Source organism: Trematomus bernacchii, unplaced genomic scaffold, assembly GCF_902827165.1.
Source record: "Trematomus bernacchii unplaced genomic scaffold, fTreBer1.1, whole genome shotgun sequence".
In the NCBI taxonomy this organism is placed as follows: domain Eukaryota; kingdom Metazoa; phylum Chordata; class Actinopteri; order Perciformes; family Nototheniidae; genus Trematomus; species Trematomus bernacchii.
In genome coordinates, this window is record NW_022987840.1 from 2,584,172 (window position 1) to 2,597,150 (window position 12,979).

Here is a 12,979-nt window from a genome sequence, read left to right on the forward strand (position 1 = left end):
TTCCTGTAAGTGTGACAATTATTGCTCAGTATTACCGCACTTATCACTCAGTGGTGGAACAACTGCATATGACCACGTTTATAACAACTTATAAGTACCTGTACTATACCTGATTATTCCCATGTGTATTACCTTATACTCCACTTTATTTAATTGACAGCTAGAACCACAGTTCACTTTGCAGATAATGATTATTCACCACAAACACTTGTTAATTTAACTTTAAATAATGACAGAACCATTTATTGTTCAAAGCTATTTTTATTAAGACAGCGGATACACATGTGCATTATGCCATTTTTTCAAAAAGCTCTCTTATTTCAACATTGTTATCAGCAAGTACAACTGAAACCAGTTTTCAGAGGTGGAAGTCACGTACATTTAATCAAGTATTGCACGTTAAGATACTTGTACTTTACTTGAGTACTTCCATTGTATCCTACTTCAAAACATATATATTATTCTGAAATGGGTCAATCTTTATATTGAGTACTTTTACTTTTGGTATTTTAAGTATATTTTGATGCTTATACTTTTCTACGTTTACTTGAGTAACATTTTGAATATAGGACTTTTACTTGTAACTGAGTATTCCTACACTCTGGCATTTCTACTTTTACTTAAGTGCAATATCTGAGTACTTCTCCCACCTCTGCCAGTTTTTATACAAGAAGACAGAGAAGTTATCAGCATTTATATTGATAATCTATTTGTTATTTTTAAGAAGAAAACAAGCTACTTGATGACATGGTTTGAATGTTTAAAGACCTAACAATTAACATTATTAAGAAAACAATCAACAGCTAAATGAATAATAAAATAATCATGAGTTGCAGCAGAAAGGCCTCGAGTCCACACACTTCCTCCTTCCTCAGACTTCTTCACTGTTGACCGATTGAAATCCTATTTGAAAAGAAAAAAACATGATTTTAGTGTCAAATGTGAATCTGTTGAGTGAACAATATTCCCAGTCAACTCTGAGCCTCCTTTATTTTTGGAGTTAATATTATAACACTCAGATTAGAGATTTTGTGATATTTTACAGACCTGCCTCTTTTTTTGTAGCACTAAAAAGAAAAGAAAAAAAGCAATTTAAAAAGAGAAATGTGACATATTACATTTACAAACATTATACATTGTTATCCTTTGAATGGTGTTAAATAAACTTTACTTGGAATATGTAAGACCTAAAATATATTCAATGACTCGTGCAGAAACTCGATTTGATGTAATTCAGTCTCAATGATTATTGAAAGTTGTGTGATTATTGAACATATTGAGTCAGACTTACATGATAGGAGATCCCCAGCGCTGCCAACACGATCAAAAAAAGCACTGAAAAATAAAAACACATATAGCTGTCATGTTAGATCATCATGTCAGGCCATGCAGCTTATCAATAACCATATTCAATTGACCTTCAATGCTATTGTTAAATACATACCAAAGCTACAAATCAATCCAAGATGTGTGCGGCCTTTCACAATTGGATTTTGTGAGACATTTGGCTCTGAGACATTGTGATGTGTGGTTTGGCCAGGGGGCTGCTGCTTTTCAACTAAAGAAAAGAAGAAGCAATTCAACGTTTTATAACTAAGCAGCAATCATTTAAATCAAAAGTAAAATACATCTTTGTTGGTTGTTGTTACCTATCTTAACCTATGCTGCCTATATCGGTTGGTAATAAAAAAGACTGTTTCAATCAAAACTGAAAGTTATAATCTCCATTATGGTAGGATGTAATACAGGACTGCGTATTAATGTAACTAAAAACTGGTGTGTATTATCCGTCAAGGGGTGAGCCACTTTAAAGAATAACAAACATAGACTGCCTCGGCTAACTTCATAGAAATACGCTTAATGAAATAAGACATTACACAACATGGAAAAGGGCACAGTCATGCAGTTTAGCCATAATAATATTAAATTGACGTTTAGTGCTTTGATTAAATACATACCAAAGCTAGAAATCAATCCACGACGTGTGCTGTAATGCACATTTGGATTTGGTGAGACATTAGACAGTGAGACACTATGTGAGGTTGGGCCAGGGGGCTGCAGCTTTACACCTAAAGAAAAGAAAGTCATTCAACTGCTAATGACCAAACAGCAATCGTTTGGCTTAAAAGTAAAATACAAAACTGATTAGACAAGACAAGATGCAAGAGAATAGTTGGCTAATTAAGTTAGCTAAATAATTGCCTGGCAGAAACCTTATTTTCTGTTGTTTTAACAATTCTTAATTGTATATTTTTCAATGTGTATTGTGGAGTTTTTGCAAAATGTAATATTGTTATTTCAATGCTGCTGGAACATTATGTTTATGCAGCCCCAATGCTTAAAAAACCTATAGAGAGAGCTCAGTGTGAAACTAGATGTTTAGGAAAACAGCAGAGATCATGTTTAATACAATTGTATACGTACATTTTAAGGAGACGGTGCCAATGTTGATTCCATTGCCTTCTACCAGGAATATTTCTTCAATGTGCTCTGAGCAGAAGATGTTGATGGAAGAAGACAGGTCCAGGCACACAGTACAGTTATCACCAGGTGGAGAGATTTCAGAGCATCTTGGAAACTTTGTATTGTCTCCTTGGTAAATCTCTTTGGGGTTAAGGTAAACCCGGGAATCATATATTTTCTTCAATTTACTGCATCCGTCCTTGTCCTTGCAGGTATAGCATTTGCCTGCGGTGGGTTGAATGTCTCTACATTTACAATCTCGATCTGCTGAAGAATGAGCCCCATGTCAGAGAGTATATGAGTCTAAAACATTGTGCATTAAAGCAGTTCTCAATGTTCATTAAAATTAAAATATTTCGGTTCATATTCAATGCAATCAAACCTAATTAAAGAAATACATTTAGGAGTGCTCTGCACATAGTGTTACATTACTAAATCCACTTTTCAACACGTACCAGAAGAGCCCTCCGAGACACCAACAGCCATGAATGGAATCACAAGTAGTAACAAGGGAAAAACACTGGAACACTGGAACACTGGAAAAAAAACTGTAGTTTTCCTCATCAAATGGTTGTATTACAGTTCATAAATGAATGCATATTATACCTGAGACACATAACAATTATACACTCAGTGGACACTTTATTAGAAACACTACATGCAACACAAAACAATATCCACTGCCATAAAGTCGTCTTGTCTAATAAATCACTTAAACTCTATTTATAAAGGACCATTCGAACAAATAAAATGCACTTTAGAGTGCTTTACTAGGACAATTGAGTATGTTAAGAGTAATACATTATTAAAGTATTTTGTATTGTGTACAAGAGGAGTTAATTTGATTCTATGTTTTAGTATTGTGGTCAGAGTTAGTGGATGTGTTGTAATGCATTATATTACATTATAAGCGGAGATGTTTTCTATATTCTGACCCTCTTGTCTAAGTGAATAGAGAGGACAGTAAATATTTGAAACATTTCTTAATAAACATATAATTGAAGTAACACATTCCTGACAATACCTAAACCTAAAACCTAAACCTTAAGAGGTCTTTGTAATGAATTTATGGAATAGCTGTTGTTTTTAACTGTAATCATTTGAATAGGTGTAGGTTTCGCATTTTACGGTATGTGCCTATGTATTTACGTAATGATAAGAGTAATGATGAGAAATATCCATGATATCCAATTCATTCAATAAAAACTATCAGAGGAAATAAAAAAATGCTTTGTACAGGCGCGATAAAGTAGCCACTGAGTGTGTAATAAAACACTGCATATACATGTGCACATTATTCTATACAATTAAAATAACTAAAATTGAAATATATTTTCAAGAAATGCATTTTTAATCATATAAAATGAATACAAATGTAAATGTAATTACCTTTCCAGTGCTTTGAAGCAGTTCTTCCCTTACTTCTCCCTTCTCTGCCGACCAGTGTTGGACCTTTGGGTGTTTCAGGGATTTCCCCAGAGTCCATCTTAGTGCAGCTTTCATCTCCTTCTACCTCTGCATGCTCCTCTGTAATGGCTGTCTTGCCGGATACGATCTTGACAGCTTCCTCTTCTGGGATGTTGTCTGTCACAGCTTGTGGTGGAAAGTTGATTTTTTTAGCCACGATAAGGGTGGGCGGTTTTTTGAACTCCTCTTCAGCAAACACAGTGTGTGTTTTTGGACCAGTAGCATACTCAGACACTGAGGTGTGTGACCACGGGACAACTGTGCTTCTTTCCTCCTTAGGAATTGGTTTCACACAGCTGCCCTTATCTGCTACAGGCAGAGGCGCACTTCCATTGTTATGATCAATGAACGTGTGCTTCATGTTGGAGGAGAGGCCATCATCACTGTATTAAAAAGGGAAATAAATCAAACTAGTTGTGATATATAATGTATCTCTGGGATGGTGGGAAACCGAATTTCGGTCCCCCTGTCTGTGTAACACAAATAGAGGAATCGACAATAAAGGTGACTTTGACTTTGACTTAATGTAGGAAAGTACATTTACCCAAGTATTGTACTTGAGTACTTTTTTGACATAGTTGTAGTTTACTTGAGTATTTCCATTTAATACTACTTTATACTTATACTCCATCACTCACAGTTACTATATATGCTGGTATGGTATAAAGCAATGCTGTACTACTATCTAAATGCTGTTACATGTATAAAAACAGGATAACATAATACCCATAATAATATAATACTGTGAAAAGATCCATTCACAAGTCATTTAACTGTTGACACTTTACAGTAAGTACATTTAGCTGATAATACTTCTGTACTTTTTATTATTCTGAAATGGGTCAGTGTGCAGAATTAGTTATTTTACTTTCTGTACTTCAAGTATATTTTACTTTGCTTTTACTTATTGTGGAATATTTTAAGACCAAAGTAATTGTACTTTTACTTGGGTTAAGGTTCTGAGAACTTATTAACAGTATATATATATATATATATATATATATATATAACCTGAAATCATGAAAACATGATATTCAGATTCAAAATATTTACCATTAAGAAATACATTTTCCAAAATCTCTGTACACTTTAAAGTCAATATAAATCAGAAACGCACAGTATTACTTCAAAAGTACAAACGCATACTCATGCACACAGGCCATAAGACTGCTAAACTCATGAGCTTGCACCATTTTTATTGTTTTGTTTTATGTCCTATATATATTTATGTTGCATTGTTGAAGGAGCCTGGGACTTAAGTTTTGTTAATTCATATCTACACTGTAGCTGTGAATATGACAATAAAGCCCATTGAACCTTTTAACATGTTGCACTCAGAATGTTAATAACAAGGTTGAGGTTAGGAATTGAAAGAAAAGTCTCATACCCGCTCTCCTGGGTGTGTAGGCCCTGGCCACCTACAAATGTAAAACATAAAAACAGTTATAATAGTTATCACTTACAAAACTGATAAGATGCAAATTAAAAAGTCATTGTTTACATACACACACAAATGATAGCATTGTTGTTGATAAAACCACATAACAGGAACTTCCTGCGTAGGAATGTTATTACTGCGTCACAATTGCTTATCATGTTGTTTTTCTAAAATTGTAACTAACTAGCAACATTTCAGATTACCAAATATGAACACAATCATTTCTGTGGTCACTGAAGTTAACAAAACTTGTGATTTGTTTAAAAACTACATTAGCTTCGTCCTTAGAGTGCACAGGCCGGTTTGCATGCTCGAATGAATGACTCTTGCAGCAGCCCTTAAAACTCAGCACATAAAAAAGCTTGTCTTTCCCACCAAATGCATTTAAATGATATAATTCAAAAAAAGAAACTTACTTTGCGGCTGAGGTTGGAGAAAGTCATTGGTTGGTTTGGTCATGGTTTTGTTTTTTAAAATGATCAACAGCACAGAGGCTAAGATGTTCCTTGGTAGTGACACGAGATATAGAATGACCAGCACCAGGAAATGCTCATGGATTCCCGTAAACGTCACCAATCATTTGTAATACATGATCTCCATCTGGTGGAAACAACATATCATTATCTCTATTGAAGTGCACTCCACTCAGCCTGATGCAGCATGTTTACCCTGGAGGAAAGTGTGTTTGTAATGTTTCTTTAACCTTCTCTTAAATGTCCTAATCCACCTGTTTGACAGCATTTACTGGTATTTCGGGTGCTCTTATTCCTCAGAGGACAGTGGATTTGTACGAATAGGATATTCTTTAAGAACCATCAAAATACATTTAGCTATAGATTAACATGTGCAACCAATCGGATTCAGAAGTGAAAGAAAGATGCATCCTATTTCTGTTCATGAACATGTGAACATGACCTACTTCTCAGGGTTTTTTTTGCACAAATATTCATTGTAGTTTAAACTCAACCGTGTCCCAATTTCACTGAAGAAGCATCAAGTAAATTAAACTAGCATGATAAACCCTACACTGCAATGTTTCTGTGGTTATCACTTTGTTTGTTTCTTGTTTTGCACTATAGACAAAGAAAAAAATACAGAGGTCAAATAAAAACACATTTAAATTAATAAAAAATGCTGATTCCAGTATGAAAAGTGCTGATTCCCAGTGAAATTCTAAACCAAAGAAAAACAGCAAAATATTGTTTAAAACAACTCACACTTACATTCAATAAAGCCACACTTTTTTTAAAGATCCTACAACAACAAAAATAGCCTAGAGTACTAATACTATATGCCTGATGTAAATAATAAAAAGCAAAAGTCATACAATATTATTGTGAGGCTTATGTATTTAGATCTAAGAACTAACTAACTAAGAAGTTAAAGATGAAAACGAGAACTTGAAGTGAATTGAAGACGTCTTTTAAGGACTGTGTGACAACCTGTACAGCAGCTTTTTGATGTGCTGAGACATTACCATTTAAACATGAGTCTTTGAACGGGGCCTCGGATACATTTCTCCTCTGGAAACTGACTAATACTGCCTGCCAATCACAGTAGCATACATTTACTCTTTGTTTAATGTCAGCTGGTTGAACAAAAGGGCGTGTTTAACTTCAACTGGGTGTGGAGCTAATACAACTTTTGATGAAAAAACAACAACACCCACGTGCTTCATATAAGGACAGATGAATGAAAAATTGGACTCACTCTCTACCGATCGATCGGAGCATCCCTAATTATTTTCAAGTATTAATTGCAATATTTTAAATTATAAAGTGCTCACATTAGATTACATTTATTTATTGTGTGAGAACATTAGTACGTTAAATTAGTTAGTAAGTAATCTGACCCATCCTCTGTGTCCTTATAGGCCCATCATTTCATAATCTGTCCACACCTCTCACGTACAGTTTAGGCACTATACTGTAAATCTACTATATTTAATTGTATAATCGGTGTTGCTTCCGTATAACCACCAGGTGATCAGTTTGGAAATTCCCCTTTATCGTGGCTTTTCATGCAGCATCATCCATTCTGTCACATGATGATTTCCTGGAAGGCCATGACTCAGATCCAAGGAGGTGTGGAAAAACAGGTACAGAGAGAAGCAACCCTGTTCCCTCTTGTTCAGACCTGACATAGCTGCTTGCACTCCACAGCAGGAGTTTCTCTTCAGAGCAGGAGTTTCTCTTCAGTAGAAAGGTAAGCACCTCAACGGCTTTCTGTAACATATGTAAACGTCGATTTTTAACAACTTTGTTACATTTAGTAATAACCTCTTTGGTCTTTGTTACCCTTTCCGGGGTAAACGAGTCAGACCAGAGAACCTCAACTACCAGATATAAGATGTTAAGAAACATAACATAATGTACTAGTTCACTAGTCGCAGTACTCCCTCCGTCTGTACATTGTGAGACGTCAGTCACTAAAGTATGAGTATTCATTCTAAAGCTTTTAGTTAGGAACATAAGTATGACACATGAATGAGCAAACGTTGTGTCCGGGATAATACAAATGCACTTTCTTGTGGACTAACCAGTTTGTCAGCTTTTTTTAATCTCCCTGTTATGTACACATAACCGTGGGTCTTTGCAAAATGATCAAGGACTTAAGTCGCTTTAAGTCTTTTCACTGGAGGCCCTTCTTCTGTCTTAAAAAAGATAAACGTGTATGTTTAGATCAGACCAGGCTTAGTTGTGTTAAGTGATTTAAACATTGGTTAATATTTTAGCTCCTACTGAACTGATGGGTTAAATGCAGAGGCTACACTTACATGTGTGTACTGTGCTGGGTACATGTGTGGCGGTAAAAAGAGGTTTTGATCCAAATCCTCAACAAGGAGAACAAGCACACAGCCTAACTAAACAACATTGACACTCCCTTACTGAACATTTTGATCCAATTTATTTGACAGGTCCATTCATGCTGAAAGTTGCCTGGATGAAAACTACCAGTAGTAACATTTGTCAGTGTTATAATTTATTTGCGATTGAGTCTTATTTCACTTGGGTACAAATCTAATATTGAATTGAATACTCTTATATTTGTATTTCAAGATTTATCTTTAAAGAAACTATCTTAAGAATCACGATTAAGTAGTGTAAAATGGCAACATTAACCAAAAGTATAACATTTTAGAAGAAAACTCAGTGCTTTCTACTATTGTAGACTGTTTTGATTTAGTTTGGTAGCTCTCTTAATAACCTTAAAAATGTACCTGATGTACAACGCGGATTGGAATTCAATGTATCATGAGTCGTCTGTTTGCTTGTCAAGATAACATAATCTTAACCCTTGTCGTTATTTGATCTGTTCTTGTAGCACAGTCACAACAACGAACACATAGCAAGTAGTACACAAAGTGATGAAGAGGAAGGTCCCAAAAATCCCAGCAACATTTACAATTCATTGGCCAACAGGAACAGCGCTCACAAACAGACTATAGAACAGCATCTAAAACATCTTCATTTTTGAAAGCCTAAAAAAAAAAAATACCAATATGTTGAACATGTTCTTAACCAAACTGCCATAAGTGCAGCTTTTCTGCAGTTCAGTCCCCTGTAATTAAATGTTTTGAGGTTGAACATATTTATTGTCAAAATGCCCTCACAATCTACCTCCTATCTACTAGATGGCATACTCCACCGGAACAATCGCAAAAGGCTGTTTTGGGAAGGTCTACAAGCAGAAGTACAACGATACCTGGGCTGCTATAAAGAAAGTCCCGCAACACCTCATCAGACAGCACGACCTGGAGAGAGAGAGTGAAGTGTACAAGTAAGTACACATGATTTAGTTATGTTTGCAGACTCAAAAGAAAGCCAAGCAGGATATAAAAAGATAAAGAGAAATAAACACAAATATATAATAATGTAAGTGTATACCTTATAATGCAATACGTTGCAATTCTTTAGACTCAACTCTTATCCGATACCAAAAAAGACAAAAGTAGACATACCATTTACAGCCACTATATAGATAATATAACACACAGTTTAATAACCATAACAATTGTTGGTGTTATCTTCCAACCAAAATATGTGGCAAGGGTGAACCATTCTTTGAAAAAAGAATCTCTGATGTGTGTGTTGGGTCTTTTACTTCTAGGTCTCTCTTAAACACAATTACCCTCTATACAGGTACCCAGTAAGTATCTAGTTGGTTCTTAATTTGATCTTATTTGTCTTTTTCTCTCTCTCTCTCCATGACTTTCCACCACTGATCTGCAGGAAGGCAAATCATCCAAATATTGTGAAGCTACTGGGGAAAATAAATCTCAAAGACGGAAAATGGATTATTCCTTTAGAGTTTATCTTTGGAGAAGACTTGGAGACCACCATCTTTAAAGCATCACAGTCTAAAATACAGGTAAAGTTATCATGTCAACAAACAATAGCTTCACAATTCTTCAGAACAGCAGTTTTATTGAGGCCTGAAGGGAAATGATGTAACTCTAATGTGGCTCATACTTGATGCCAGTCTGGTTAAAGTTGATCTCAAATGTCTGTCTCTTGCAGTTGACTCCGTCTATCAAAGGAACTATCATCACCGGCATGTGTGAAGGGCTGCACCACCTTCACTCCAAAGATATTGTCCATCAAGACCTCAAGCCTGAAAACATCATGGTGAGTGGAGGCCTGTGCAGACTGTCAGCATGCACAAAACAATAGAGATTTACAGGGGACATATAGTCCTGACTGAATATGTAACTATAAGATGACATTACATTTTCTTAAAGATATCCATGGAGCTTAAAGAACTAATCCCAATGTTTTTGCTCAATGCCTGATATTTCCTCTTGCGCCACGACGAAGTTTACATTTCCAGATTTTAATAAAACGTCTTACCAACTACTGACATGAGATTTAATACACACTTTTAAAAAACCCTCAGGATAACTTGTAATAACTTTGGTGAGCCCTTAACTTTTCATCCAGCTACATCATTAGGTCTAATGCTTAATTTGTTTAATATGACTACCTGCAGCCTCAGATGGACTCTGTTTTAAATGCTCACTAAAAAAGAATACCAGTCTAACAAGCTAAACTGGTGGAGCTAGTATGGCTGTAGACTATGATACTTGTAATCACTGGGCAGTAGCTGAAACCGAATGACGGCCTTATTGCACGTCTATCCGCTTTTAAATCTCTGTGAATTGTTTTTTAATTTTGTAAGAATATAAATTCAATAAAGTTCATGTGTCCTTCAGGTGGAACATGACACAAACAGAGCGGTCATCATCGACCTGGGATTGGCTAAGTTCTTCCGGTATGGTCAAAACTCTGCCATAGACATGGGGAATGAGGCGTACTCTGCCCCTGAGGTTCTGCAGAGGGGCAGTCAGAGGGACCAGCGCTCAGACGTGTGGGCCATGGGTAAAATCATCGCCGAGCTCTGTGCCCGGGTCCGGCTGTACACGCCCAGCGTCTGTCCAGCTAAGATCAACGATATCCTGAAGGATCAGCCTTACTGCCATGTTGTGTGTAGGATGGTGGATCCCGACCCTACTCTGAGAGCCTCCATGGGTGGGGTCATGAGTGAGATAAAAAGGGTCGGAGGTCCAGGCATTAACCCCGTTAAAAAAGATTACCTTAAGCCAGCAACACCTCACATCAGTGTCGGAAAACTGTCTCCAGCACCTGGTCACAGAGGTGCATCTCCAATGAACAGAGATCCATCTCCAGTGAACAGAGACCTATCGCCAATGAACAGAGACCCAAACCCAATGAACAGACACCAACAGCCAATGAACAGAGGCCTATCGCCAATGAACAGAGACCGAACCCCCATGAACAGAAACCCATTGCCAATTAACAGAGACCTATCGCCAATGAACAGAGACCCAAACCCAATGAACAGACACCAACAGCCAATGAACAGAGGCCTATCACCAATGAACAGAGACCCAACCCCCATTAACAGAAATCCATTGCCAATTAACAGAGACCTATCGCCAATGAACAGAGACCCAAACCCAATGAACAGACACCAACAGCCAATGAACAGAGACCTATCGCCAATGAACATACACCAACAGCCAATGAACAGAGACCTATCGCCAATGAACATACACCAACAGCCAATGAAAAGAGACCTATCGCCAATGAACATACACCAACAGCCAATGAACAGAGACCTATCGCCAATGAACAGGGCTCAAACACAGTTTAACAGAGATCCACACAACAGGGAGAAATCGCCGCTGAAATGGGAGCGCTCACCGAAACCAGAGTTCAAAGCTCCGCCTCCTCGAGCAGCAATGCCCCTTCCTCCTTCCCCTTATAGGACGGAGGACAAGAACAAAAACCAGGGTCTGGTCCCGACAGGCAGAACTGAGCGCACCGAAGACCTCATGAAAGGGAAGTTTTTCGAAGGTGCTGCACATAACCTGCCCAGCAACCTGCCCACAACAGGAAGGGTGGTGATGCAGCGCTTTGAGATGAAAAACGGGGAGGTTGAATCATGGGAGCAGAAGGAGGTGGTGACTGAGGGTGGACAAATAGTCAAGTTTGGTGATGTCAAGTTTAATAGCAAGTAAGAATAAAGGGATTTCTTATTTGGCAGATAATGTAGCTCCTATAAAAGGATTGAATGTGCTGGTTCAACGATTAGTGCAGGGTCACCAAGCTTTTGGTATCTTTTTAAGAGAGCATGTTAAATACTTTTCCAATGAGTCAACATGTAAACTGAGATGAAACTACAGTGGGTGCTTGTTTTTTTGCACACATGAAGACGAAAATGAAAATAAATGATAGGTTGAAATGGTTTTGAGGAGACATAGAGAAAGGGCTTTGGTTCTGCTGTAACAAGTTATTCAGCCATGTTAGGAATTTGTTTGATATCTAATTTACTTGGCAAGAAAAAGATATCTGCAGGCACGAACAACCATCTGTGAATGTTTTATCAGTATCTGAATGCATAACACTGTGAACATGGCTCGTACATTATGTGTATGGTTTTGTATATAAATAAATCCCTATATCTCAATTACAGAGGCGGATTCAGGGTTTTTTGTAATGAAAAGAAGCAAGAAAACTATAGTTGATCGCTGTAAACTAAAATGGTTTCTGAAATCAGAGTAAGACAACATGGGCCAGGAGCAAACTATAAAATAATACTGTTTTTTGCTGTTTTTTATTAGGTCTTAAATTGGTGACTTCTATGGCTAAACATACAAGCTACATACTTCATTTATGGATCAAGACAGTCTCAGGTTAGGAAAATGTGCAGTGTTATTTGTTTGTTAAAAAACAAACTTGTTAAATGATTTAATGAATCTTGGTGGATCAGTTTGGGTAAGGACAAAGACGTTTTTGGCCCTCCAACCATAGCTCGGCTATCATTTTTTATTTAATTTGTATGAAAAGCTCTTTGCACTTCAGCCCAAAGCCACTAAACTTGGATTTGTAGAGGAACATATTTTTGGCCTAAATGTCTTGGTTCAAATTGGTAACTTTTAACACTGACCCCCCTGTGGCCCCCCTGAAAATGAAAAGTTTATGATTAAACGATTTCTTGGCTGACGGAATAGGCGGAACTAATGTTATTTGTCATTCTAGTAGTAAAAACTGTAACTATAAGTATCTGAAATAAATATGTGTACCAATA

The 12,979-nt window shown here is 36.8% G+C and overlaps 2 protein-coding genes across 8 annotated transcripts; one reads left to right on the top strand and one right to left on the bottom strand.

Moving 5' to 3' along the window:
* Positions 1 to 247: 247 nt before the first annotated feature.
* On the bottom strand, positions 248 to 5,881 carry LOC117500494. 7 transcript variants are annotated; one of them, XM_034153356.1, is made up of 10 exons: positions 5,785 to 5,881; positions 5,318 to 5,348; positions 3,853 to 4,313; positions 2,919 to 3,011; positions 2,425 to 2,730; positions 1,959 to 2,069; positions 1,445 to 1,558; positions 1,292 to 1,332; positions 1,052 to 1,067; positions 248 to 903 (listed from the first exon to the last, which is right to left on the bottom strand). In XM_034153356.1, the coding sequence occupies exons 1-10, from the start codon at positions 5,825 to 5,827 to the stop codon at positions 872 to 874; spliced, it is 1,248 nt and encodes a 415-aa protein (XP_034009247.1). In that variant the 5' UTR covers positions 5,828 to 5,881; the 3' UTR covers positions 248 to 871. The 7 variants fall into 7 exon arrangements, with proteins under 7 accessions (XP_034009247.1, XP_034009246.1, XP_034009245.1 ...); XM_034153355.1 differs by having other exon boundaries at positions 1,292 to 1,335; XM_034153357.1 differs by having other exon boundaries at positions 783 to 903; positions 1,048 to 1,067; positions 1,292 to 1,335.
* A 1,587-nt stretch (positions 5,882 to 7,468) lies between these two features.
* On the top strand, positions 7,469 to 12,363 carry LOC117500560 (probable serine/threonine-protein kinase DDB_G0268078). The gene is made up of 5 exons (XM_034153453.1): positions 7,469 to 7,573; positions 9,003 to 9,148; positions 9,601 to 9,739; positions 9,889 to 9,996; positions 10,581 to 12,363. The coding sequence occupies exons 2-5, from the start codon at positions 9,003 to 9,005 to the stop codon at positions 11,907 to 11,909; spliced, it is 1,722 nt and encodes a 573-aa protein (XP_034009344.1). The 5' UTR covers positions 7,469 to 7,573; the 3' UTR covers positions 11,910 to 12,363.
* Positions 12,364 to 12,979: the final 616 nt, after the last annotated feature.

Bases quoted from the DNA above. Each gene is read 5' to 3' on its own strand.
- LOC117500494 (XM_034153350.1), bottom strand. From the start codon at position 5,827: ATGACCAAACCAACCAATGACTTTCTCCAACCTCAGCCGCAAA. The intron at 2,070-2,424 runs GTACGTATACAA...TCTTTTCTTTAG, and splicing joins TGGCACCGTCTCCTTAAAAT to GTGTAAAGCTGCAGCCCCCT. The intron at 1,559-1,958 runs GTATGTATTTAA...TCTTTTCTTTAG, and splicing joins TGGATTGATTTCTAGCTTTG to TTGAAAAGCAGCAGCCCCCT.
- LOC117500560 (XM_034153453.1), top strand. From the start codon at position 9,003: ATGGCATACTCCACCGGAACAATCGCAAAAGGCTGTTTTGGGAAGGTC. The intron at 9,149-9,600 runs GTAAGTACACAT...ACTGATCTGCAG, and splicing joins AGAGAGAGTGAAGTGTACAA to GAAGGCAAATCATCCAAATA. The intron at 9,740-9,888 runs GTAAAGTTATCA...TGTCTCTTGCAG, and splicing joins CATCACAGTCTAAAATACAG to TTGACTCCGTCTATCAAAGG.